The 22,772-nt window shown below is 47.0% G+C and overlaps 5 protein-coding genes across 5 annotated transcripts; 3 read left to right on the top strand and 2 right to left on the bottom strand.

Annotated features, from left to right (window-relative positions):
* Positions 1-1,194: 1,194 nt before the first annotated feature.
* On the top strand, positions 1,195-2,473 carry HD556DRAFT_1225084 (glycoside hydrolase family 18 protein; the record flags this gene model as incomplete). Its single annotated transcript, XM_041296989.1, has 3 exons — positions 1,195-1,367; positions 1,420-1,757; positions 1,815-2,473. 3 exons carry the CDS (start codon positions 1,195-1,197, stop codon positions 2,471-2,473), a joined length of 1,170 nt encoding a protein of 389 aa, XP_041167163.1.
* Positions 2,474-5,163: 2,690 nt separating this feature from the next.
* HD556DRAFT_1323401 (uncharacterized protein) lies at positions 5,164-6,411 on the bottom strand. Its single transcript, XM_041301434.1, has 5 exons — positions 6,229-6,411; positions 6,129-6,170; positions 6,048-6,070; positions 5,845-5,987; positions 5,164-5,795 (listed from the first exon to the last, which is right to left on the bottom strand). Exons 1-5 carry the CDS (start codon positions 6,272-6,274, stop codon positions 5,591-5,593), a joined length of 459 nt encoding a protein of 152 aa, XP_041167162.1. The 5' UTR covers positions 6,275-6,411; the 3' UTR covers positions 5,164-5,590.
* On the top strand, positions 6,412-8,802 carry HD556DRAFT_1323398 (uncharacterized protein). Its single transcript, XM_041301433.1, has 7 exons — positions 6,412-6,540; positions 6,596-6,762; positions 6,818-7,039; positions 7,107-7,171; positions 7,222-7,246; positions 7,306-7,388; positions 7,441-8,802. Exons 1-7 carry the CDS (start codon positions 6,495-6,497, stop codon positions 8,552-8,554), a joined length of 1,722 nt encoding a protein of 573 aa, XP_041167161.1. The 5' UTR covers positions 6,412-6,494; the 3' UTR covers positions 8,555-8,802.
* Positions 8,803-8,810: 8 nt separating this feature from the next.
* Positions 8,811-11,482, top strand: HD556DRAFT_1323393 (major facilitator superfamily domain-containing protein). Its single transcript, XM_041301432.1, has 11 exons — positions 8,811-9,237; positions 9,293-9,396; positions 9,446-9,621; positions 9,669-9,852; positions 9,905-10,064; positions 10,113-10,220; positions 10,272-10,292; positions 10,349-10,452; positions 10,501-10,820; positions 10,874-11,077; positions 11,131-11,482. The coding sequence occupies exons 1-11, from the start codon at positions 8,960-8,962 to the stop codon at positions 11,383-11,385; spliced, it is 1,914 nt and encodes a 637-aa protein (XP_041167160.1). The 5' UTR covers positions 8,811-8,959; the 3' UTR covers positions 11,386-11,482.
* Positions 11,483-16,869: 5,387 nt separating this feature from the next.
* Positions 16,870-18,060, bottom strand: HD556DRAFT_1428723 (uncharacterized protein; the record flags this gene model as incomplete). Its single annotated transcript, XM_041304741.1, has 8 exons — positions 16,870-16,993; positions 17,050-17,195; positions 17,250-17,378; positions 17,439-17,474; positions 17,510-17,543; positions 17,629-17,818; positions 17,862-17,977; positions 18,026-18,060. The coding sequence occupies 8 exons, from the start codon at positions 18,058-18,060 to the stop codon at positions 16,870-16,872; spliced, it is 810 nt and encodes a 269-aa protein (XP_041167159.1).
* Between the last annotated feature and the right edge of the window lie 4,712 nt (positions 18,061-22,772).

Raw genomic sequence — 22,772 nt, 5'->3', positions numbered from 1 at the left:
TATTTTTCAATGGACAATGCAGGTCTACGCCACCCCGAACTACTACAAAGCAAGTCGGAGTGCGGTACAGCAATGGCGTATACGGAGGACGCGTGGGACTATGGAAACCAGGGTAAGCCACCAACAGGAGTTAAATACGTCAATATTGTACACTGCCTCTCCTCCTATGGATCTTCCGAGTCTTACTCCGATTCATTGCAAGTACTCTTTGATCCTCTAATTAAAACGCACTTCTTCGATTCGCATATTGTGCTCGTCGTCGATACCAATGATCAGATCAAATTAACTGTACATGAAACGGCCCTAAGAAGAACCAGAAGCCTTCCATCCAAATCAGGACTCCTCAGCTTGCCCATTGTTCTATTCAGCGTTAGACCATCATCATTGTCCCCTCAATCCGGTCAATAACACTGATTTAACTCCTCGGAAGTTTGTCCTGAATCTTGTACCTGTCGACCCTCCATGTACCCCTCGGCACATAAACTCTACCGCCGCCATGCCGTGACAAATATACTATTGAACCGCATGCCACTCCAAAGTGTGCACGCCTTCCTTTCAGCTTGTATATATCCTTGGTCGCCAAATTGACACTGATTCGCGTCCATAGTAACTAGCACTTCCCGCTCCTCTTATTCCGCGGTTTCAAATTTAGCAATAACCCTGCAGGTCCATCTTTTGCCGCCGGGTGATCTCGTGAAGTAGTACGTCCACATCAACCCTTTTGTATTTCACCTTCCATGCTGAGTGTGTGGCCCAGTAATAAAGTCCTTGCGGCTGACTTGCTGGATGAGGCTGGCAAAATACAGCCAATAAACGCGAGTTCATGGCTAACACTATGTGCGACGCAGTCACTTGTGATGCAGTCTAGATGTCAGCCCCACTTTCAATCGTGCACTCTGTTCTTGTGCGCCGCTGCAGTCGCGTCAGCCCCAGTGGCTGATACCAACCTAAAAACGAGTCTACCTTGCATGTCCTCTCATGATTGACATTCGTCTTCTCTACGTTTTCACCATGTTATCTTGCATATTCGCAACGTTGTCTCTCCTTCCACTCCTTACCCTTTCCGCTCCTTCAGTCCAGTTATCTTCTAGCTATGGAAAATCAGCGAACCTGGCAACCCATGCCCATGTCGGACGCAACATTCCAGGGACCCTCGTGATGACCTACTTTGTTGACTGGGCACCCCGCGCCAACATGAACTTTGGGCTATTCGACTTCATCGACTTTGCGTTTGCTCTCCCAGACGCAGATTTCAAACTCGTCTTTGATTCGCCTGATGCGTCTACCTTACTCCGCAACCTCGTGTCTGATGCGCATGCTGCATCCACGTCGGTCAAGATTAGTATTGGGGGATGGACAGGCAGTCAGTCAGTAGTACCCCTGACTTTCTTTTCCTCCGCGTCACTCATAGAATTTAAGCTATTTCTCGCAAGCGGTGTCTACACCAGCTAATAGGAACACCTTCGTCAACAATATCCTCGACACCTACACCGAATACAACCTCGATGGCGTCGACATCGATTGGGAGTACCCCGGACAAGCAGGCAGACAAGGCAACACCCAAAGTCCAAGCGATGAAGAGAACATGCTCGAGTTCCTGAAGCTTCTTAGGCTAAAGCTCCCCCTAGGAGCGAAAATATCAGCCGCTGTTCAGAACACTCCCTTCGCCGGCCCCGACGGTCAACCTATCAAGGACGCGTCTGGTTTTGGGAAGATAGTTGATTGGATCTTGCTCATGAATTACGACGATTTTCAAGGTCCATTTTCATTTGAATCGAACGATAGGAAAGTACTGATGCATAGTAAAATTATAGCTGTAACCCCCCCTGGTCCGAATGCGCCCCTGTACGATGGGTGTGGAAATTCTACTCAGCCATCCCAGAACGCAGTAGCCGGGTACAACGCCTGGACAGCAGCAGGTTTCCCTGCTAACAAATTGGTTCTCGGCATTCCAGCATATGGCTATGTCAGCAACGTAGGCGTAGACCACCTCCGACAACGCCGCTCTCCTGAAGCCCCACGTCTCCACCGCCTCGCTAGGCGCACCACTGTTAATTCTGATGACGACCATCAAATCCAGTTTCGAGATCTCGTGACCGAGGGCGTCCTGCAGCGTAATAATGACGGAACGTACGCCGCCGTGCCTTCAAGCGGCTTCCAACGTTCCTGGGATCAGTGCTCCGCGACGCCCTTCTTGCATTCAGACGCGCAGACTATTCCGTACGACGATCCCGAATCTCTCGCCATGAAAGGCGCGTTCGTAAAGAAGACGGGTATGCTTGGAGTCAACATGTTTGATGTGCACGGGGAAACAGACCAGTGGGATCTTATTACGGCGACGCGGAATGCTCTTTTTGGTGCACCATCTACTCCGGCATCTGAATCTGTTTCAGCTTTGACACCTTCCTCGGGTTCGCCGCCTGCGCCTTCAATTCCCGGGAATCAGCAAGCGCTGGGTGGACCCTTGGCATGAACTGGCAGCGGTTGACTGCGGGTACCTTGACATGGCATGCTGTGCGTGCGATTGGGTTTCTAAGAGGAATCGGGCGCTGCCGTGCTTGGCTCTCTTGGTTTGGTAAAGTGGGATGGGGGTTCACATTGTCAATCAATGAAGATGGTACCTTTTTTTCATATCGCCCAACAAGTAACACGTTCTAGTCGTGAGGTATTATTAAGTTGGCAGACCCATTTATATCGATGGCATCTTTCTTGACTCGTAATCAGCCAGAAGTTGAGAATCGGGAAATGAAACGATAAATTTCCGTATGGGGGGTATACGATATGATATGGTAACGGACGAGTCCCTTGGTTATTCCCCCCCTACTAGCGCGAACTTTCACCCCGGTGGTCATTGAGAAAGCGGTAGCGCTGAGTACGAGAGCGTGATTATCGTCTCCGATAGCGATTATAACATGCACAGCACCGATTGGATGGGGATAGAGGGGAAGTGGATATGCGGTGCGTAAAATGAATGCGATAGACGCACATGAGGGCCACGAACTCGCGCGACACTATGTCTACGGACCCGGGATCCCTATACCGCGACGGACCGGCGATAAGAAAATGCCGCTGGCCAAATTCATATGGCACTTAAAATCTTCTTCAACCCTTTGAAGGAGCCGGAGCTCTGGGCGGTGGTGCGCCCATTCAAGTTGGTGGAACCGAAAACCTTTCGAAGGTCTTCGCACATGACGTGGTCATCACGGGGCGACTGCGCATGACCAAAGAGGACAAATACGTTGGTAGAAGCAGGACCAGAAGGGAAGACAGAGAAGTGAGTGTTTTTGTTGGAAGCCATTTAATATCCCGTTAATGCGTACGGGTGATGCGGCTAGTGCGAGTTAGGTATGTTGCTCGGGGGGAATTCATGTTGAAAGTTCGGGCTGTTTAAGTACTTTGACTCCAAACCTTGCCTTGTCGGTTGCTGCTGCTCTGGCGACCGGGTGAGACTCGGACAAGGTCGAGGAAGAAAGCAAGCAATCAGATGCGGCGCCAATAATTGCCTTTTTTAGTGCTGGGACCTACGAACATACCTTGAACTGGAACACTCTATTGTCTGCGCGCAACACGCGGTATGTTTCCACGCGTAGCTTGTCGCCTACTGCTGAAATCCTCAGTTAACTGGTTCGCAGGCCGGTGCGCCTCTACGCATATGATTTATCGGAGACCTATTATTAGGCATATTTGAATAGATCGGTTGGCGGAGAAAGCCTTGTCTTTAGCAGGAAACATTGAAACAACTGTCAGTGAGTGTTTGATCTGCCTAACAACCGCTCGGAAAGTAATGGAAACAAGGTCCTCAATGAATACCTCTCCATCGCGATAAACCGATCAGCGTATCGCAAGCAACGGTTATGTCGTACCTCCCACCCTCAACCCTACCCGGCATGCCCCTCCTGCTATCCCTCAACCCCAATAACCTAACATCATCCTCCAATTCCGGCTTTTGATAGACATTCATCCATGGACTCAACCAATCGGTGTCCGCGCCGTCATCATACCTAACACCCCTCCTGATCATGGCCTCCCTCATAGCCTTGGTCAGATACTCCTGCACGCCCTCAGCATAATCCGTAGGGACTCTATCCAGCACCTTCCTCCTCATCAACCGAATGTCGTCATCCAGAGCCAACAAATCTAGCGGTGAAAGTTGGAGCAAGTCACGCAGGTTTGCGCCACCGATGGTTGCTTGTGTGGGTATCGTGTTGGAACTCCGAGCTAGCTCTGTTTCTAGCCGGCATATGACACCAGTCAACAGAGTTACTTCGCGTTCCTTTCGCTGAGCCTCGAGGGAGAGTCTTTCAACGTCGCTTCTTAGACGTTGTAATTCACTGTTAAAGGTGGGTTCCATTATCATGATCTGAGAATACTAGGGCTATGCTATGAGTTAGTCCATGTAAGTACGAAGTAGCGGAATATACACACTCAACGCTGAGGTGGAATATTGTGATAACCAACTGATGGATCAGTCAATCGCGCGTTATTTAATGTAACTTCAGTGAAGAGACGCCCAACAAACAGTAACAATCGGTGGTCAATACATTATTATATTCTCTCCAAACTCTAACATATATCGGTAAGGATGAAACGTACAGAACGGTTGATTCTCTGGTGATATTCCCTCTCAGCGTCCATTCGAATATGAGTGCGGGTTATGGTTACACTCGACTGCCCGTTGTGTCCAAGCATCAAGATTGATATCGATATCAGCTACAGACTCGACTCTGTTGATCAGTATGCGCTCCAGATCGTCAATTATTCATCGGCCAGTTTCATTTTACACCAAGAACCTGATACTTTCCACTGCGTCGTCTGTGAACCCAGGTTTTGGGCTTAAATTATCTCCTCTGGAAGAGAGGTTCGCTGAGTGGAAGTTGGGCCTGGTCCAGGTTGACTTCCGGGTGAACCAGTTTGCTACATTGATCGTCAATACCTACAGACCGTATACTTGTAGCACTGGCTCTACTCCCCCATGCAGATGTTGCTTCATTGGTGACAGAACGGAGGGAGGTGTCTTTGCACGCGCTGTAGACTTTGAGGTTAAATCTCTGGGCTCTGTCAGGGTCCATCACGAAGTCACTATTTGCTTCTGGAACATACACAAACAAACACGAGCAAACACATCCTAGATAAATTTTGAAAATTCTCTTTCCTCCGCATATCGATCAACGTCTGCGGTGGAAGATGCAACTGGCGCGAATGGTGAGTTTACAGTTACATGTTTCGCTCTTCTCTTGTTCCTGCGGTGGTGATGACATATTTATTCACACTGTATGAATCTGTGCGTCTATTGGATGCATGGATTGTGAGTTTTTTCTACAACGGTAGCTGAGCCGCTTTTACTCTGTCAAATTTACTCTACCAAGACGTATCACTAACAATAATTCTCAGGTACCCTTTCGATTGCTCAAGATATGTGATCGGCTGTTATAAATGTCACCCGCTACTATCAGCTTTGCACCGCATTTGATGGGCATGTCCCTAGACCCTATATAACCATGCTGTATTATTACTGTCAGAAAGATATTGTTATTGTTATCGATGCGGGTAGTGAGGTGATATTTCAATTCGGTGGCAGCCCCGTCTCGTACTATTGGGTTTCAACTTCTGAAGGGTCGAGGGCAGCTTCGCTATCAAAAGCGTCCTTGGGAACTTGGCCTTGCATCTGCGTAAGGGCTCCCCTGAGGATATACAGATATGGACCAGATTTGACAGGAGGCGGGGTAGTTTGATATCCGACCAATAAGTTGCACCGCGGACATGAGAATCTGTACTGGCGCTCATGTCCCTCTGGCCTGCACCTTCCAATCAGTCCCACCCACCATGCATCCAGTTTGTTCGTACCTTTCGACTAGAACGGGATCGGTCGATATGGCGTTTAATTTGAGAACGATTGCATTTTCTGTACCGCTATCCTGACAGCGAATGATGGTAGCACCATCCGTCTGGCGCTTTGGGAGCGCTGAAAGGCTTCTTTCGATTACGAGCTGTCATGTATCTTGCGTAAGTTCGTGACAGGAGTGCCGAGCCTGACTGAAAACGCGCACGATGAATTCGCCACAGATACAGTCTGTGCAAGGGACGCAGGTGAACTAATGCGGCCAACGTTGGCGTAGTACGGTACTCACAATACACCCTGAGAGCAGCTGCGGCTGATGCCGTTGGCCGTGCTAAGAAAATGAGCAACTGATGGACCAGATAGTAATTGGAATATCGGATGTGACTGACCATCCGTGGATGAGGAGACCGCTGAACGAGAGACAACCTTTGGCATGATTAATGTTTCACCAGAAACTCCTGCTCGGACAGAGACGCCGTACGTGGTCGAGACTGGTCTCGGATCTCGTTGGAACAAAATCCTGAGAGTTGGCAAGATGTTAGGTAGCAAGATGAAAAGTCAAAGGGTCATATGGTCACGTGGGTCAGCCGTCGTAATTAACTTCAATTGTTTCCATCTCCCTCATTCTTTCACCCGACCGTCAACTGCTCTGTACATGGCAGAAAAAGATGCTACCGTACGCCTCCGTAGAGCGGTCAAAGGTTTTTCATTTTACCGGTATCAGTCTGTCGCTTTTAATGATCCCCATATCTACAGAGAACAATCTGTTCCTCGTCAAGAGACTCATTCAACGAACTGACATGCGGAATCCTGACCCCGGTCCAAAGCGTTACACATCATTAGCTTGGGCCGCTGTATTGGGACATGAGGAGACGTTCGAGTTTTTACTTACAGCTGGGCATGACGATGAAGAACTCAGCAGGGTACGCGCTCGCCACAAGTGTTGTCCTCAGAGGTTTTGACCACGTCATCTATCAGGAATCCGAGAACAACACTATTCTCATGCTATTGGCCGATTTCAAGTCTCCACCACCTAACCCTTACGCGCCAGGTCCCTCGCAGGTCGATCTCATGGGTGCTGCGCTTCGCATGGCAAGACTTTACTACGAACGTTACCCGTGGATTCTTGATTGGTCCAACGTACAAGGGAAAACGGCGTTGCATATGGCCGCTCTCAAAGGGAACGAGGAACTCGTTCGCGTGAGTCACTCGGAACCTCGATTATATCATGAGCTTGAGCTTATTTTATCTTGATGCCCTTCTCAAGATGCTGTGTGATTTGGGTGCTGACTTCGATCTGTCGGATAATAAAGGCAATACTCCTCTACATTAGTAAGTTTCTTCCAGTCATCGGGTCTTGGAATTTGACTAATCCCCATCAGTGCAAGTTCTTGGGGTCATATACCGGTACGCGGAGCACATCTGATCCATTGCAACGTTCTTCCTCGCTTACTTTTCAACCCCAGATTGTTCAGCTTTTAATTGAACGAGGTTGTCAATTTGCTGCTCGAAACAATGACGGATTTACTGCGTCCGATTACGCATATTCGTGAGCCTAGCACTTTTTCGTACCAATTACTAGGTTGTTAACGGTAACAAAGTTTCAGCACACGGGACACTTTGCAGGACTCTGCCCGTATGCAATTTGAAACTAATAAGAAATCTAGACGCATGGTGTTTGCACAAGCCGCTGCTCGAGGCAACGAATGGCCCATTGCCAGACCGCCGCCTATCCCATTAAAACCACCCAGCGTCGGAAGGAACGCGTCTCGGATGCGAAGCAGCTCAGGTGGAAGTCGCACCACCACGACGTCTGACAGCGGCGATGTAGACAGTGCTGGGCAAGGGCCAGGGCAGGGAACCAGCCTTTCATCTCTCTCAGCATCTTCGACGACGTCACAGCCATCGAGGTTACCCTCATGTCAATATACCCATACTCATTCGCAGCGATCTGATAATATGTCCTCGGCCAGCAGTACAGGCACTTTCCCCTCCTCCCCGGGACCTTCGCAGGGGCTTACACTCAATCCACCTCTTACGCAACCAAATTCACTGTCACCCATCGTGAACCGCATGCGTGAGCGAGATGCAGACGAGATAGAGAAGTACATGAGGAGAAATCGTAGCGGAAGTGCGGGAACAGCGTCGACAGACAATAAATCTCAGAATGGGAACAACTTCACTTCAGCTGGTCCTTCTGCAAACGGTGATGATATCACCGCACTGGCTTCTTTAACCATCACCGGATCGACGGCACCTCGAAAATCTCTCAGACCTTCATTTTCTGCTGCACAGCTCCGCACAACTCCATCTCCCCTTGCCGCACAAACCCAGAACAGCCAAGCAGACGCTCTGAGAAATCGGTCTGGAACAAATCCGTCCAGCGCGCGTCCAGCACAAGCTGCACTTTCGCCAATTCCCATTCTCACACGCGCATCTTCCTCAGATACCTCTCAACACGAGGAGAAGTTGGAGGGATCTGAGACATTTACCGGACCCCCCATGTTATATGCGCAGTTCCCAGAACCACCTAAGAAAGGGGTTCGCATTGCATCATCAGCCACTGCTGCAGCCATAAGCCGGAGACTACCCAGTATCTTCTCGTCCAAGTCCTCACCTGCTCAGCCCCCTTCTACTCCCATCCCTGTCAATGACCCACCCCAAGGTGATCATAGCCATCGGAGAGGCTCTTCAGCAGCTTCTAGTCGCGGATAGCTGGAAGGATAGTCTTTTTGTTGTACTATTTTCATCTGTACTACATACACCTGGTTGTATGTTACACTGTTCAATTTTCGTAGTGGGATTAGTTTTCGTCTGGACATTTTTATACACCCGGCATTGTCTGTTTGCACTAGTACTGTAGCACAATTTATCTGTAGCGATTGCACGTCCTCACTCATACATCAGACCCCAGTTCTCAAGATTTGCCAAGGGTGTTCGCCACCTTTGTTCGGAGAATGCCGATTACGAGTGTTATTATAGCACTTACCTCGCCTGCTCTGCTTAAGGAGGGTCTGCGCCTCTTTGCGTCCAGACTGCTGAACCTGATCAGCTTGGTAGTTCTACTTCGCTGTTTTTTATACCCTTGGTTTCCTCCTTGTCACCATCTTAAGCAGAAAAATGACCATTGCATACAATCCTGACGCGGACCCCGACCCAACCACCCAGATAGCATGGCCGGCTAGCCACAGGTCGCGCACAACATCTTATTCTCAACAAGAAACGCAGTCTGTCGAACAAGAATCACACCAGGCGGTAGATGGAAATGGAAAGCAGGCAGACAGGTCTGGCAAGCAACACGCAAGCGAACCCGGGCGAACACGCTTGACCACATGGAATCTCATTACTCTCAGTATATCCATGGCTGGCGCCCAAATCGCGTGGACGGTGGAGCTAGGGTCAGTTTCCAATAGTACCGGTTCGCCAAAAATATTAACATAGTACGCCCGCTAGATACGGAACTCCGTTTCTCTTGTCATTGGGGATATCAGAACAGGTTACCAGCCTGGTCTGGCTAGCTGGGCCTATTAGCGGTCTTATTGCACAACCTCTCATAGGTATGTTCTCTGAGATAGGTTTTGGACAGTCAATTGAACAGTTCACAAGGTGCAATATCTGATTCGTCCACGTCGAAGTATCGGCGGAGATACTGGGTAGTCTTATCGACCGGTGCACTTGTCGTCTCAACGCTAGCGTTGGCGTATTGTCAGAACATCGCTGGTTTCTTTGTTGACATCTTTGGTGGAGGTGCTGGTGACTGGGATCCAGAACGCACAAAGCAGGTATGTTAATGTTCATAATTCCCCATTCGTGTCTCTTACACTACCAGGCTGTAAACGTTGCGATCGGCATAGCTGTCTTCGCGTTCTACGTTCTTGATTTTGCTCTGAACGCTCTCCAAGCGTCTTTGCGAAATCTTCTCCTGGATATCACTCCCCCTGATCAGCTTAATGCCGGCAATGCCTGGCATAGCCGTATGTGCCAAGCGGGTAATATCGTTGGCTACGGGTTTGGTATGTTGTTGTCCATGTTAGTTTACCGATACTGTACTGACGCAATGTCAAGGTTTCATCCCTCTTGCGAAACTGCCCTTCCTGAGCTTCCTGGGTGGCGATCAGTTCCGAAAGTTCTGTATTGTCAGCATGACTATCCTTGTTGCCACTGTGTGGATCACTTGCTTCTGTCATGAGGAGAAAGCTTCCGTAGTAAGGAAGAATAACCAGAGGTCGGTGGATTGATATGGAACCGACTTGTTAGTTGAACGAACTTCTAGGCGCGGCAAGTTCGGTGAAATCTTGGAGAATATATACAATGCGATGACAACGCTTCCGAGACCTATCAGAAGGGTATGTTTTGTGCAGATCTTTGCTTTCATGGGATGGTGCGTGGTATAGGTACTTCTTTGACCGGATGTCCTGACGCGTCGAATCAGGTTCCCATTTTTGTTCTACTCGTGAGAAATCTCAAATTTAATTCATATCTCATTTTCTAATTGATTTTACGCACTAGTACCACATATGTTGGTCAAGTCATGGCCTACGAGACAGGTGAGGAGCCCGACAACGAGTTAGCCACTCGTACTGGTGAATTCGCAATGTTGCTATACAGCATAGGTATGTCTTGATATATACCATTTGAAGCAAAAGCTCACGTCAATGTAGTGGCTGTTATTGCCGGCAGCGTACTTCCCCTTTTTGCACGACGTGACCATCGTCTTCTCCCTGTAGAAGGTGATGATGAAGATGCTCAGATTGAACGCTTCCGCGGTAGACTTCACATGTGGCGTCAAGAAGGTACTATAAAACTTCCCAAGATGCCATGGCTCCTCCGGGACATATGGACAGCAGCGATGATCTTGTTCACTTTGCTAACGTTTTCTACATTCTGGATAAGCACCGTCAAGCAAGCTACGGTCGCAATTAGTTTGATTGGGATATGTTGGGCTGTTGCATGTTGGGTGCCGTTCGCCATTATCATGGAGGTCAGTTATGTTCTTTCCCAACTGGATTTGAGTTGAATTGTCGTGAATTGTAGCTGTTGAAAGAGATACATGCAAAGATTCCACATCTACCTGAAGCGACAACTGAGGCCTCCGAGCAAGATCCTTTACTTGGTCGCTCCACGGAAGTCGAATCAAATTCTGATGCTGGGGGTGAGGTCAGCGATAGTGAGACCAGGCCAGCAGGTGGCACGATCCTCGGCATCCATAACCTTGCCATTGTGATGCCACAATTTATCGTGAGTCTTGTCGATCTGTTCCCTTGAAACCTCACTCAGCTCCTCCCATTTAGATCGCCCTCGTCTCATCTCTGATATTCCGTATCGTAGACGAAACCACCGACGTCGTCACTCCCTCTCCCGATCTCGAGCCCGATCACAACACATACCTGGGTAAGAATGGCGTAGCATGGGTCCTGCGGTTCGGAGGTTTGTGCACGCTGATCGGCGCTGCTGCCTGTCGTATGGTGCCACCCACCAAGACAGAGCGTCAGATGAGGAGTGGGCTTGCTGTGCTGGAGGAGCTCAGGGCTGAAGAGGAGCCCTGATGTGATCTAGGGTGGACAAATCGTTGTATCATACATTACATTTTCAACAGCTGTATCTCGTATATAAGTTTTCCGAATTCATGTCTATCAATTGTTCTATCGCCCGTTTACTATACCTCAAGGTTTCACGCGCACGCCCAGTGAAAACAAGCAAATAGAGGTCGGTATAAAACAAATGAGATTGATACAATAAACAAGCCGTCCGCTCGCCTGCGGACTGACGTGACAGAATTCCAATATAACGTGCCGAAGTCGTTGTATCGTTTTTGCGTCGTACCTTGAATCGTTTCTTCCGATCTTTCGAAGCTTCGCATCGTATCGCGCACACGCTTTGCATTGCATCATTCGGCGTCGACAACAATATGTAGATATAGATGAACGCGAATTGCTTCCGCAGGAAGAAGTCTACCGCCCGAGATCGATCGATCGAATTAATTAGCTTCGGAGCACAGTGCGCCGGCACATGCCAATCTGTAATTACAAAAGAAGTGAACACGGAAATATAGCAAGAATATAGTATATAAATGTATATTGAAACTCAAGTTCCCTATTCAATCACAACCACAACCGTGTCCGTGTCCCAACAGCCCCTACCCCCACCCCCAAATATGCCGGGAACCCAGTCAAATGTTAGGAGGTATCAGAAACTCCGAGTCGACTGACTATGCCGAACGGGTGTTATCTGAACCCCTAAAATATGCAAGGTATACCTCTTTCGGCATCCTTGTCACATCTGCGGCATCGCCAGCCAAGGTGTCCTAGCGGCTCCTATTGCTTACATCATTTTAAGCAATTGGATATCCTGCCAGGTGTAATCACCTCATGACACAACCTGGTGCGCCTGCACAACCTGAAGGAAACACAAATCAAAGTAAGTATTCATGTTATCCTTCTCATAGCTATTTATATTTATTTCATAATTACAGAAAATAGCTGCATCTAGACTGCATTGGTGCCTTCTCAGTTTTATTAACATTGTTACCGCCTTTGCCTGCATTTTAATGATTATTTATATTTTCATTTCTCCTTGGCATTCTTCATTAGGTTTACGTTTGTTTTTTTCCATATTTCATGGTGGCTTAGAGTCTGTTTGGACAGCGAATTTTCGCAAATTTCAAAATTCAAATTTGCTTTGTCATGTTCCTGAGCTATCCGATGTGACCTGCGTGACAGACTCTATTGATACCCTATAATGCCAGTTACTCGAGGGACACGCTCCTCCTCCCGTACCACACCTCTCTGCTGTAGAACTCGTGGCAAGAGAGCCAAGGAATTCATGCCTGAGCCCAGGGAGCACACTAACTGGACTTTAAATGATGAGTCATGGCTCATCCAGTACATCTCCACACACCATGCCAAAAGTGGAGAAGGCCTCAACTTCAACAAGACATTCTGGGCTGCTGCCTCTGCTGCGATGGCCGCCGATCATTCAATGCAAGGCCGTGTCAAGACTTCAGAGGCATGCCAATCAAAGTGGTCTCGGGTAAGATCTTAGATTATGTGCGATTGTACTTACTCATGAGCCTTCAGATTCGCGCAAGTTTCAATGTTGTTGACAGGCTAGCAAATTATTCTGGGATCGACTTTAGTCTGGAGCATGGTGCCAATATCATGGAGGCATCTGAGTCTGTCTGGACAGACCTAGTGAAGGTATTTAATCATCGTTATGGCAACTTACGTGCTGATATATTTTCGAGTTTAGAGTATCCCTCAAGCAAAGCAGTACAAGAATAAAGGCTGGCCGCATTATGATGCTTTAAAGGACATTTTGCCGTCAAAAGGAAGAGGGGATATCGTGCACCATGCTACCATGTGGCCTGCAGTGCCAGTCAGCGACCAAGGCAGCAGTACCGCCCCCATGACTAGCATAGCTACCCTGCCAAACTATGTAAGTACTAGTTCTAGTGAATTTGGAATCACTGACTTGGGGTCTGGCAGAACTCGGAGAGAGCACTTGACGCTATCGAGCATGCCAACCCAAACGTCCCACTGGTGCCAGATACACCGAACTCTCCAATCATATTCGATCCTGCACGCCAACCACCCTTGTTCACTGGTACAAACATCCTGCACGCCAACCACCCTTGTTCACTGGTACAAACATCCTGGAGTCCCCCACCGCTAGCATGTCCTCTACGCCCACCACATCAAGGGCACTGGGCAAACATAGAGCTGCTGATGGTGATGATAGCCCAAGGACCATCAGCCGCCCTTCTGACTCCACGAAAACTGGTGTGAGCGGCACATCAGTGTCATTGAAATCGATAAAATCACAGTGCCGCAGTGGCATATCTTTTCCAGAGGCGTTTGACCACATGAGCACTGAAATCCATGGTCTCAGGTCAGCCTTCAACAGTGCAACAAGCACCATGCAAGAATGCACCTTGCACATGCAAGAATGCATGACACATACTGTTGCTCACTCAGTGGATCCTATCCTGGTACACAAGCAAAGGGCAATCATGCATGTGCAACAGGAGGAGGGTCTGACTGATTCAGAGATGGTAGCAGCTATGATGTACATTCAAGGTGATGTTGCAATCACTGACACATACCTTTCCATTCAGAAGGATGAGCTCCGGAAGTTGTTCTTATCACAGTACTTCAAATAGTTCGAGTTTACGTTTATGTCTCTTTCAAACTTTATTAGTGTCAATGTATCAGTGTGAAGACCGCTTGTTTGCGGAATAGACTTTGCTTGAAAACGATGTAGCTACCGGAACAAAAACTGAATAAGTACTAGTGACTACAAAACTTCTTGGATGATTGGAAAACCTCTGCGCTGTCATTCTCTGTTATAATCTTCCCACATCTGATATGCAATTGTATCACGCTGTGTCTGCGCATGAACACGTGCTTCTTCATTAGGAGGACCTTCAGCAAGCAAACCAGTGTCATGCACTCCTGGATCGAGATCGAGGTCGCAATAGTCTTGTAAGTCATTCGGATCATGAACACGGATGACATTGTGCACAAAGCACAATGCTGGAGGGATACGTGCCTGCACTTCCATCGCATAGTTGGGTGGAAGGAGGAGAATCTTGAAGTGGCTTTTGAGGACACCGAATATGCACTCAATGACGTTGTGAAGCATAGCGTGTCGTAAGTTGAAGAGCTCTTTGTGGTTACAGGGCCTTTAGAACAAAGTTAGTACACAGTAGATAACTGTTAGCATGACATACACTAAATTCGCCTGGCCCCATTCAGCCAAATGGTAGCACACTCCACGATATGGGACCAGAAGCTCGTTGCAGGATGCAAATCCAGCATCAGCAAGGTAGTATTTTCCCAGAGGGATCCTGAGATCTGTCATGCGAGCAGCATGATAAACACGTGCATCTGCTGCTGATCCCTCCCAACCACTCAGCATGTAGAAAAAAACATATCAAATGAGCAAGTGGCAAGACAATTTTGCGTCAAAGTGCCTTTACGATTGCGAGCTCCATGATGCTGCTCGGCCGATGGGTGACAAGTTATATGTGTGCCGTCAATAGCGCCAATGGCATCAGCGAAGTAGGGATAGAACTTGGTGTTTTGAGAGACTTCGGGGGGTATCGGGTTTGTGGCATCAGGTAACCAAACATATGTTGTGTAGATAGGGGGGCATGAGAACGCAGTGAGAATGTGTTTGAAGTACCTTTGTGGACTTTCAGCAACAAGCGTACATAGTGTGATAGGAATGAATACATACTTTGAGATTGTATCATTAGAGCACTGAAAGTGCTCACCAAGGTGGCGGACAGAAAGACCTGTGACACATCCATAGAGAAAGATGGCCAATTGCTCCTCAAGGGTGACATGCTTCGAATTTCAACATCCTGCAGTATGAAGTAGATTTAACAGAACATAGAAAATGTGCCGGCGTACACTGAGTTCACATCGAATGCGGTCTGGATGCCCGGCAAGAAGTTCATTGACCTACGCGATTCCTGACAGAGCTGAAGTGTGATAAGGTATCTTCTCAAGGTGGGCCTTTGAATATGTTTCAAATGCCTGATTAGCTGCGTCAATGACGATCATGGAGACTGCTCAAGCTGCAGGATAGAACAACCCCTCCAGCACATCCAACTCATCATCATCTTCCTCCATATTGATATCTATTAAATTCAATGTGTCACCTGCATCAGATCCTGCGTCATCCGTGTCTATTGGGTCTTGATCGGGGTTGTACATTCTGCTGGATGATAAACAGCAGTGTATGACGACTTTATCGATACCTGTTATCAGTGTGATGTGACGTGCTCAGGAACATGACAAAGCAAATTTGAATCTTGAAATTTGCGAAAATTCGCTGTCCGAACAGACTCTAAATTCTTAGACAGCTTTATCTGCTCTAAAATCTGCGTAATATCTATCATAATTGTACTCCGCATGAGAAAGTTTTATATACCCGGACTTACTTGGATGGAACCCACAAAATACACAACCATGACAGTCTAGTTGTCAGCTGTCACCGAGATGGCGTAGTATTGCAATACTCACCAGCCGTGGGAAAGGATTATTTAGTTGTCGAGAGTGACCAATGTCACCTAGTTGATGGTCAGTGTCAAAACACTACATTTCTGCCCTGGTGTGGTAATTGTATGTAATCTTTGACTGTTTTTGCACCCTTCACAATCTCTGAATAAATTTCAGCGTCTGGTAAAGATTTATATGGCTGGACTATGTTGGATCGACACCACCTACAGTCCAAGGGCGCCAAGCATCCACAATACTGTATTGAGTCATGTCAGTATGGTTGACTCATGCAAGCCGAGCTTGCCATTACAGTTTTGACAAGTACTTTATTGACGCTGACATTAGATATGCAGCTACAATGCTAGCCTATGTTGCTGCCAAGTGTACGAGAACTTCATCGATGCTGACATTAGATATGTGGTTACAACACTAGCCTCTGTTGTCCAAGTCTACAAGAGCTTCATCAACGTGGACATTAGGTATGTGGTTACAATACTAGGTTGTGTTATTTAAGTCTACAAGAACTTCATTGACTCCAACATTAGGTATGTGGTTACATGACTAGGCTGCATTTCCCAAGTCCGCTAAGTACGTAATGCGAGCGACGAGCGCCAATACTCTACCATCCTGCCTAAGCTCGATAAGATATGGTCACCATGTGTACTATAGTTTGCAAGTCGTTTTGTCGTTCACGGACTCTCCCTAGATGATGGAGTCAGTCAAAGTCTTGGAATGCCAGACTGTTTTAGGAACCGGCTACATTGGGTCGAAGGTCGCAGAAGGACGACAGCACAGTGCCTCCCACCACCATGTCATTTTAATAATTTAATCATGGGGCAGAATGTCAACCACAGATCTTGTCTTGCAAGACCTGCTCGCATAAACAAATACAGCAAAGGGGAACATATTGCTATATGATGGCAATTGAACATTTTTTACATCGACTTGATAATTCAGCACTACAAGTCAAGAAAAACCAAGCTGACATTAAGTAGGATGTAATTGTATCTACTACAAAGAATAAAGCTACATAGAAACCTTGTTCATATTTGAGGTTTTTTTCAATGCAAGGCATTTTTGTCGGATCTTCGATAACACACTGTTGGCGGTGATATTGCGCTTGGCAGCAGAAGAAGTGGGAAAGACTTGACTGGGTACGTGACAATAGGTGAGGCTCAGCGACATGATGAGGAATGAGTTCCATACCGATTCCACCATATCAGCAATTCATCAACTTCCTTTGACTCGTCGGGGTCTTCTAGGAGGTCCAGGAGGCTATGATAAAATGTTTCCGAGTCTGTAGTTGTATCGGTCCTTGAGAACACCAAAGATGAGGTTAGAGCGAATCGGACCTACGATCAATGTCAAAATCATCTACATACAAAAAAGTATGGTGCTCAACGAACCTGGGTTGCAACATAAGCAATGGATGCAATGGTGGCAGAGTTCATGCCATGGAGATGAGCATTGCTGGATCGTGTAGCTTTCGGTTCCCTGTCGACCAAACTCGGAGACGTAAAAATGTGCTTGTAAGCCTGGGGGAATACAATGCGGTAAATGAATTAAGTAAAAAGACACATGCCACCTATGCATACAAGTAAGTGACTCTGAAGGAGTCCGCACCATGGATCCTCAGCATCGTAAATATAATGAGCATACAAAAAACAGGCCATTGATCTCTGCAGACCAACAGTTCACCACTTCAGAGGTTTTCTTTGGTCCTGTGTACAAAGCCATGAGAAAATGACATGTTAGGACTATAGATGCCAGCAAACCAAAACTTACTGTGAGTTGTTCCAGTCTAATCCAGCGGGACAAAGCAAGGAGCCTGTAAGTTCATGGTTAAATCTGCGGTCAATCTTGGAGTTTCTGTGCAGGGGAGGTTGGATCGCTTCTCCTTTCAGAGCAATCCAATCTAGTACTGCAGACTTCAACGTTTTCGTGTTGTCACCTCTTGCGCCTGCGGCTCCCTCACCTATCTAAGAATTGTTAGCAAGAACTCTGATCATAGAAGGAACAATGTACTAGCTCTCCGACATGAAGGATTTCTTCCTCAGACCTGTTTGTCAATCGTTCCAAAAGGCCGGGATAAGAATCTAAGAGCTGCTCGAAGACATGATGTTCTCGCCGCTCACTGCTAAACATGTCAATTAGCGAGCGAGAAGAAAGATAATTTTTTTACTCAGCGGACAAGTCCTCTAGTGGTGTATTTTCCATTTGCTCTAGCCTCAAGATACCATTGGTAAGTAGGGAAGGGTAGTTGCATAGCGCAAACACCGTTCGGCCAAAATGTCATCTGTGTTACAACTAGGATAGGTCGAGCTCTCCCTAGGCGGATTGCCTAATCTGATAGCGGGCTCGCTACTGGAGAGACGGGTTCAGAGCTTAGCGAAATGCTAAGGTATCCTCCGACAAGCTTGGTAAGCGCGGCGGCTCGTCAAGCTGTAGGGCTGGCGGAACTATATGACTAAAGGTAGTGTCGGCTTGCCTTTAGGTGCGACTAAGACTGAAGGACTGGGACTGTCTTTCAGAGGAAGTTCTGGGGAAAACCTAGTAGAATCAAGTAGGGAATATACATGATTCTGTCTGCTCTATATACTGTCGTCCGTGTGCACAGACCAATACTTCGTATGGTAGGTAAGTATGAGTGTGTCTATACAAGGGCATCTTATCTGATGCCATGCGGGCGATTATCTATACATGAGGCTTACCATGCCTCTTCTATCTGTCCTCAAGGCTAAACATGCCTTGTAGTTTAACTGCGCATGCTGCGGCATGCGGCTTCTCTTCTGACCATGAAGCAGAGCTTCTCCATGATCCGGGTCGAGGACCATCTAGGTCCGTCCAGATGTTGCCTAGGCTGGTCTAGGTCATCTAACGGCATCCAGGCCGTTCTAGGCATCTCTACGAGTCTCCGTTGAGTCGGTAAGTCTTCCAATGACGGTGTATAGGCGGGATAGGGGCTAAGGTCATGATGACCTCCGTGGGAGGGGTTCTCGGTTACATGTTATTGTAACAGTCTGTGGGAGACGAGCGGATCCGATAAGGAGCTAGGTGACAAGATGAGTCAACAAAAACCTGTGACAACATTGGAGCAGCTCACACTTTTTTTCGGGGGGCCATTTGGAGGGCCGACAAGCCATGTTTGCTCGGAATTCCAGAAGTGGTGTCCTCGGTAGTCATAGAAGCTGCAGAGAAAGAAAACGTAGTGCAAACTTCGCAGATGGAATGAAACTTTTATAATGAGCCTATGTGATATAAATAGTAAGGCTGTTGGTGGAGTGGCCATGGTTGAGTGGCAGCCAAGTCTCTTGGCACATAGTGGCCAGGAATAGGTTTAAGGTTAAGCTATCGACTGGCGGCTGGAATGACCAGCCCAAGCGCTCTGTCTAATCGAATTACAATATTATATAAGGACAGAGTGTGTCAGGACAAAACATGCACTACAGAATATGTCCACCCATGTCACAGTGGTTGTGTCAGATGTTCAAATTGCAAGGACATCCTAGTAGCGTCACCTTGCGGTGCTGACTTGAACACCTACTTTTAGAATTGAGCTGTCATGCAACACAAATCAAAGCAGTGGGGAACTCATGAATCATGATATACCAAAGTTCGTCAACAGCGTCATTGGTGATTCCAAAAGCTCATCATAAATAGCGAGGTGGATGTTGGTGATAATCATCCCTTAGCAGGGGACAACAAGACTCCCCTTCTGCCAGTAGAAACCTATAAAACAGGGGAGGGGGAGTCCATAGTAAAGCTTAAAGAACGACTGGAACTTGCGGAACTAAGCTGTGCAAGACTTGAAGAACTGTACCAAATGTACAGGCTTCGTTGGTTAGAAGAAACTTATCAGACAATGGTATTGGAAAAATACGCACCACAAGGAACTGATACTTGCCCTCCGCGTCAGATCCAATGGGATGCTCCTTCTCCCATTCAAAGTATGTCTGACGATTCTCCATCTAGTAATTAGCTGACTGTCTTGCTCAGGTGAAGTTGAGTAAATAGAAGAAGGTGGTACCCAGAGAGAAGGTGGTGGTTAGTTGATGGTATAGAACTCAAACTTCTCAGACAGACCTGTACAATTCGCATTGATGTTTAGATACAAAAAGGTCGTGCATTGTCTCAGTCAATCGAATTTTGAATAGATCAATCATCAGCATTGAGAACGCGCTCGCAACAAAGAACATTTCATCCTGAGGGCGATCCTACATCAACCAAAAGCTAGCAGGTTGCAGAGGAAGACATACCATTGCAATTATTTGCCCAGTTGACGGCCTTCAATACCTGCTTTTCCACCTTGCAGGAAGTTCACAAAGTGTATGGTGTAGTTGCATGTGATGCGTGTGCTCCTCGTCTGATAGTTTCATCAATATCTTCTTCAGTGCCCAAACGCAGGCGTCATGCCCCACCAGATGCCAAGACATCATAGTAATCTAAGAAATCTTGATGACTACGACTTCTGCTGTCTCATCATTTTCGGGGATATCCATCCATGATGGGAGTGCTCGCCGAGAAAGCACCATGATCTTCGTGATGGCTACCTCTGATACTGCTTGATGAAAGACCTGGGTATCAGTGCTCATGTTCATTTTCTTTGAACAGTGAGACAGTCTAAAAGTTGCAATGAAGCACATGATATGTAAGAAGAAATATTACTTGCCTTAATCAAGAAAAGGAAATGACTGCTGGTCTTTAAGTTTCCATTTGTAAACACGGAGGTGAGGTCAAATGCTGTATTCACAGCACAGACCTGCCCTTTTCTACAGAGGCTAATGCCTTGGAGACATGGCCTACAGATGAAGGCTGAATGCTGACGGACTATCCACCAAAGTTAGCTATCATAAGGGAGAAATGTCGGTCTATATCACCTTGGTTGAATCAGGAAGCGCACAGTTCCAGTCTAATTTTCACACCATGATGATTGCGCGATTGGTATAGGATATGTAATTGTTAGATCAACATCAATTTATCAGTGGTAGGCAAGTCCAAGCTATGCATGTGTCGCGAGCTGTTGGGTTCATGGCACAAGAACTGCGCAAAGCATGTCCACATTCCATTATAAGAGTCAAAGGTAGGAACATGCCTTGAAATCAGAGTAGGCTTGAACCTTGGCATAAGAAAGATTTTTAGATTATGAAAGGATGCAAAAAAATGAAACAAAATTACCTGGTGCGTCGCCCTGTGTAATTGTGTTTTCGGATACTGGCCACTCTGAGATCATATTTTCACTTCTGCTAATGATGCGCTGGTCATCTGTGGAGAATGTAATGCAGGACACGAGTGCTTGAATGAGACAATTCGATATGAGAGACGCCAAGGGGCGGACACAATGATCTTGATATGCGGAGGCGATGAGAGTGCTGCCAGGATTTAGGGAAATGGCGTAGATATGCTTGAAATGGCCTTCCAGGGATGACCAACCTGCTTCCATGCCGATGGATCTCACTGCCATATACTTGGATTAGAATTATTTCCAGCTGAGAAAAGTTGTGTGCCATCGGGTGTCCACGCGCGTGAAATGTTGTATCCTGAGTGAGCCTTGAAACATTAATAGATAATCGAGATGGGATTGAAGGGAAGAACACATGGGTCGAGACTCACTAGTAGACTTATCATAATCAGTGCCACCACCATGATACTCAACGGAAATCTTTTATCGAAGTGAGCATTGTAGAGACTCGCACGTCTCTATGCTGAATATGCAGCCCTTTACCCACATAATCCCCTATACGTTCCAGCTCTCATCCATAGGATCAGTCTTGTGTGCACTCGCGCACATCTTACGTGCACTTGCACCTTGCACACATGTCCGTGCGCCTCACCCTTGGTCTTTGCGCTCCTGTCCACCTGTCCATCCTACGTCCTCACTGATTTACTGGTGCATTATTTTTATCAATCTCATTGAATTGACGTATCCTTGGTCCAATGTGCGCGCTTACATACAGAACACCTATCTTAGGCTTTAGAATATAATTAGTATTGATATAGTTACTCGGTTCAGTACTGCGCTCAGACGCGCCACATAGCGTTATTCTCGGGCGCAATTCCCCTTCTTAAAAAGAAGGGTGGGTTCTTAGGACAGTTTTTTTTACTTTCCCCTTATCTCAGTATACTGCAAAGTGTATAGTCCACCTGAGCACTTGAAATCTGATCATACTTCTCTATCAATTATCATTCGTGTTTCTACTGTCTTCTTGAAGACCCTTTCACTTATAACTCGAAGCGCGCCCTCGCTCACGCACGCGTGCATCTCATACCTCCCACTCACGCGTGCCTTCGCATCGCTTACGCACACCTTCGCACGCATTATCTTCTCACGCCTCTTAACACCCGTCTAGTTGACAGAGTTTCCCTCCATTTTATTAACGAGGAACTTCTCTCAGTAGTTGTCCTTTGGGTCGAGTAGTATTCTCATATCCAGGTCTTGCTGTAGAGCCCCCATTAGTTTTTAGTGATTCCACCCACAGCCAAGATTCCTCACCTTCAGCGTGGTTTATGTTCTGGAAAATGGACATAATATGAAATATGTCTGAATGAAGACGATCAATTCTGGTTGTACATACATGTGACTAAAGTAACATAAGGCCGGAAAATGATTTGGTGGTTTTACTGATGTGGCATAAACAATGAAAATTCAGTGGTACGTATACTACATGTACTGTCTGGTACCAATTCTATTGATTCTATGTCATGGTATGTGATTATATGACAGTGTTACTTTTGTTGATGATCATGGCCAGCATGCCAACCTAAGCCTGAGGGCGTGATAAATTGCTTCCACAGGACCAAACACTACAGTGCACAGGGACAGATTTGACAAGTATGGCATTCGTGAAGCATGCTACTTGCTGTTTCTGACTGAAGACCTCATACAATTGTAGTACATAGTACAACTACTAGCAATCAACTAGCAATGGTTT

Source organism: Suillus plorans, assembly GCF_016647745.1.
Source record: "Suillus plorans strain S12 chromosome Unknown HD556scaffold_2, whole genome shotgun sequence".
Classification (NCBI taxonomy): domain Eukaryota; kingdom Fungi; phylum Basidiomycota; class Agaricomycetes; order Boletales; family Suillaceae; genus Suillus; species Suillus plorans.
This window is presented reverse-complemented; position numbering and strand designations above follow the sequence as displayed.

Coding starts and splice junctions, on each gene's coding strand:
- HD556DRAFT_1323401 (XM_041301434.1), bottom strand. CDS start 6,274: ATGCCAAAGGTTGTCTCTCGTTCAGCGGTCTCCTCATCCACGGATG. Junction 6,171..6,228: donor GGTCTCCTCATCCACGGATG/GTCAGTCACATC, acceptor TCATTTTCTTAG/CACGGCCAACGGCATCAGCC. Junction 5,796..5,844: donor GATCCCGTTCTAGTCGAAAG/GTACGAACAAAC, acceptor TGGAAGGTGCAG/GCCAGAGGGACATGAGCGCC.
- HD556DRAFT_1323398 (XM_041301433.1), top strand. CDS start 6,495: ATGGCAGAAAAAGATGCTACCGTACGCCTCCGTAGAGCGGTCAAAG. Junction 6,541..6,595: donor CCTCCGTAGAGCGGTCAAAG/GTTTTTCATTTT, acceptor CCATATCTACAG/AGAACAATCTGTTCCTCGTC. Junction 7,247..7,305: donor GTTCTTGGGGTCATATACCG/GTACGCGGAGCA, acceptor TTTCAACCCCAG/ATTGTTCAGCTTTTAATTGA.
- HD556DRAFT_1323393 (XM_041301432.1), top strand. CDS start 8,960: ATGACCATTGCATACAATCCTGACGCGGACCCCGACCCAACCACCCAG. Junction 9,397..9,445: donor TATTGCACAACCTCTCATAG/GTATGTTCTCTG, acceptor ACAGTTCACAAG/GTGCAATATCTGATTCGTCC. Junction 9,622..9,668: donor ATCCAGAACGCACAAAGCAG/GTATGTTAATGT, acceptor TTACACTACCAG/GCTGTAAACGTTGCGATCGG.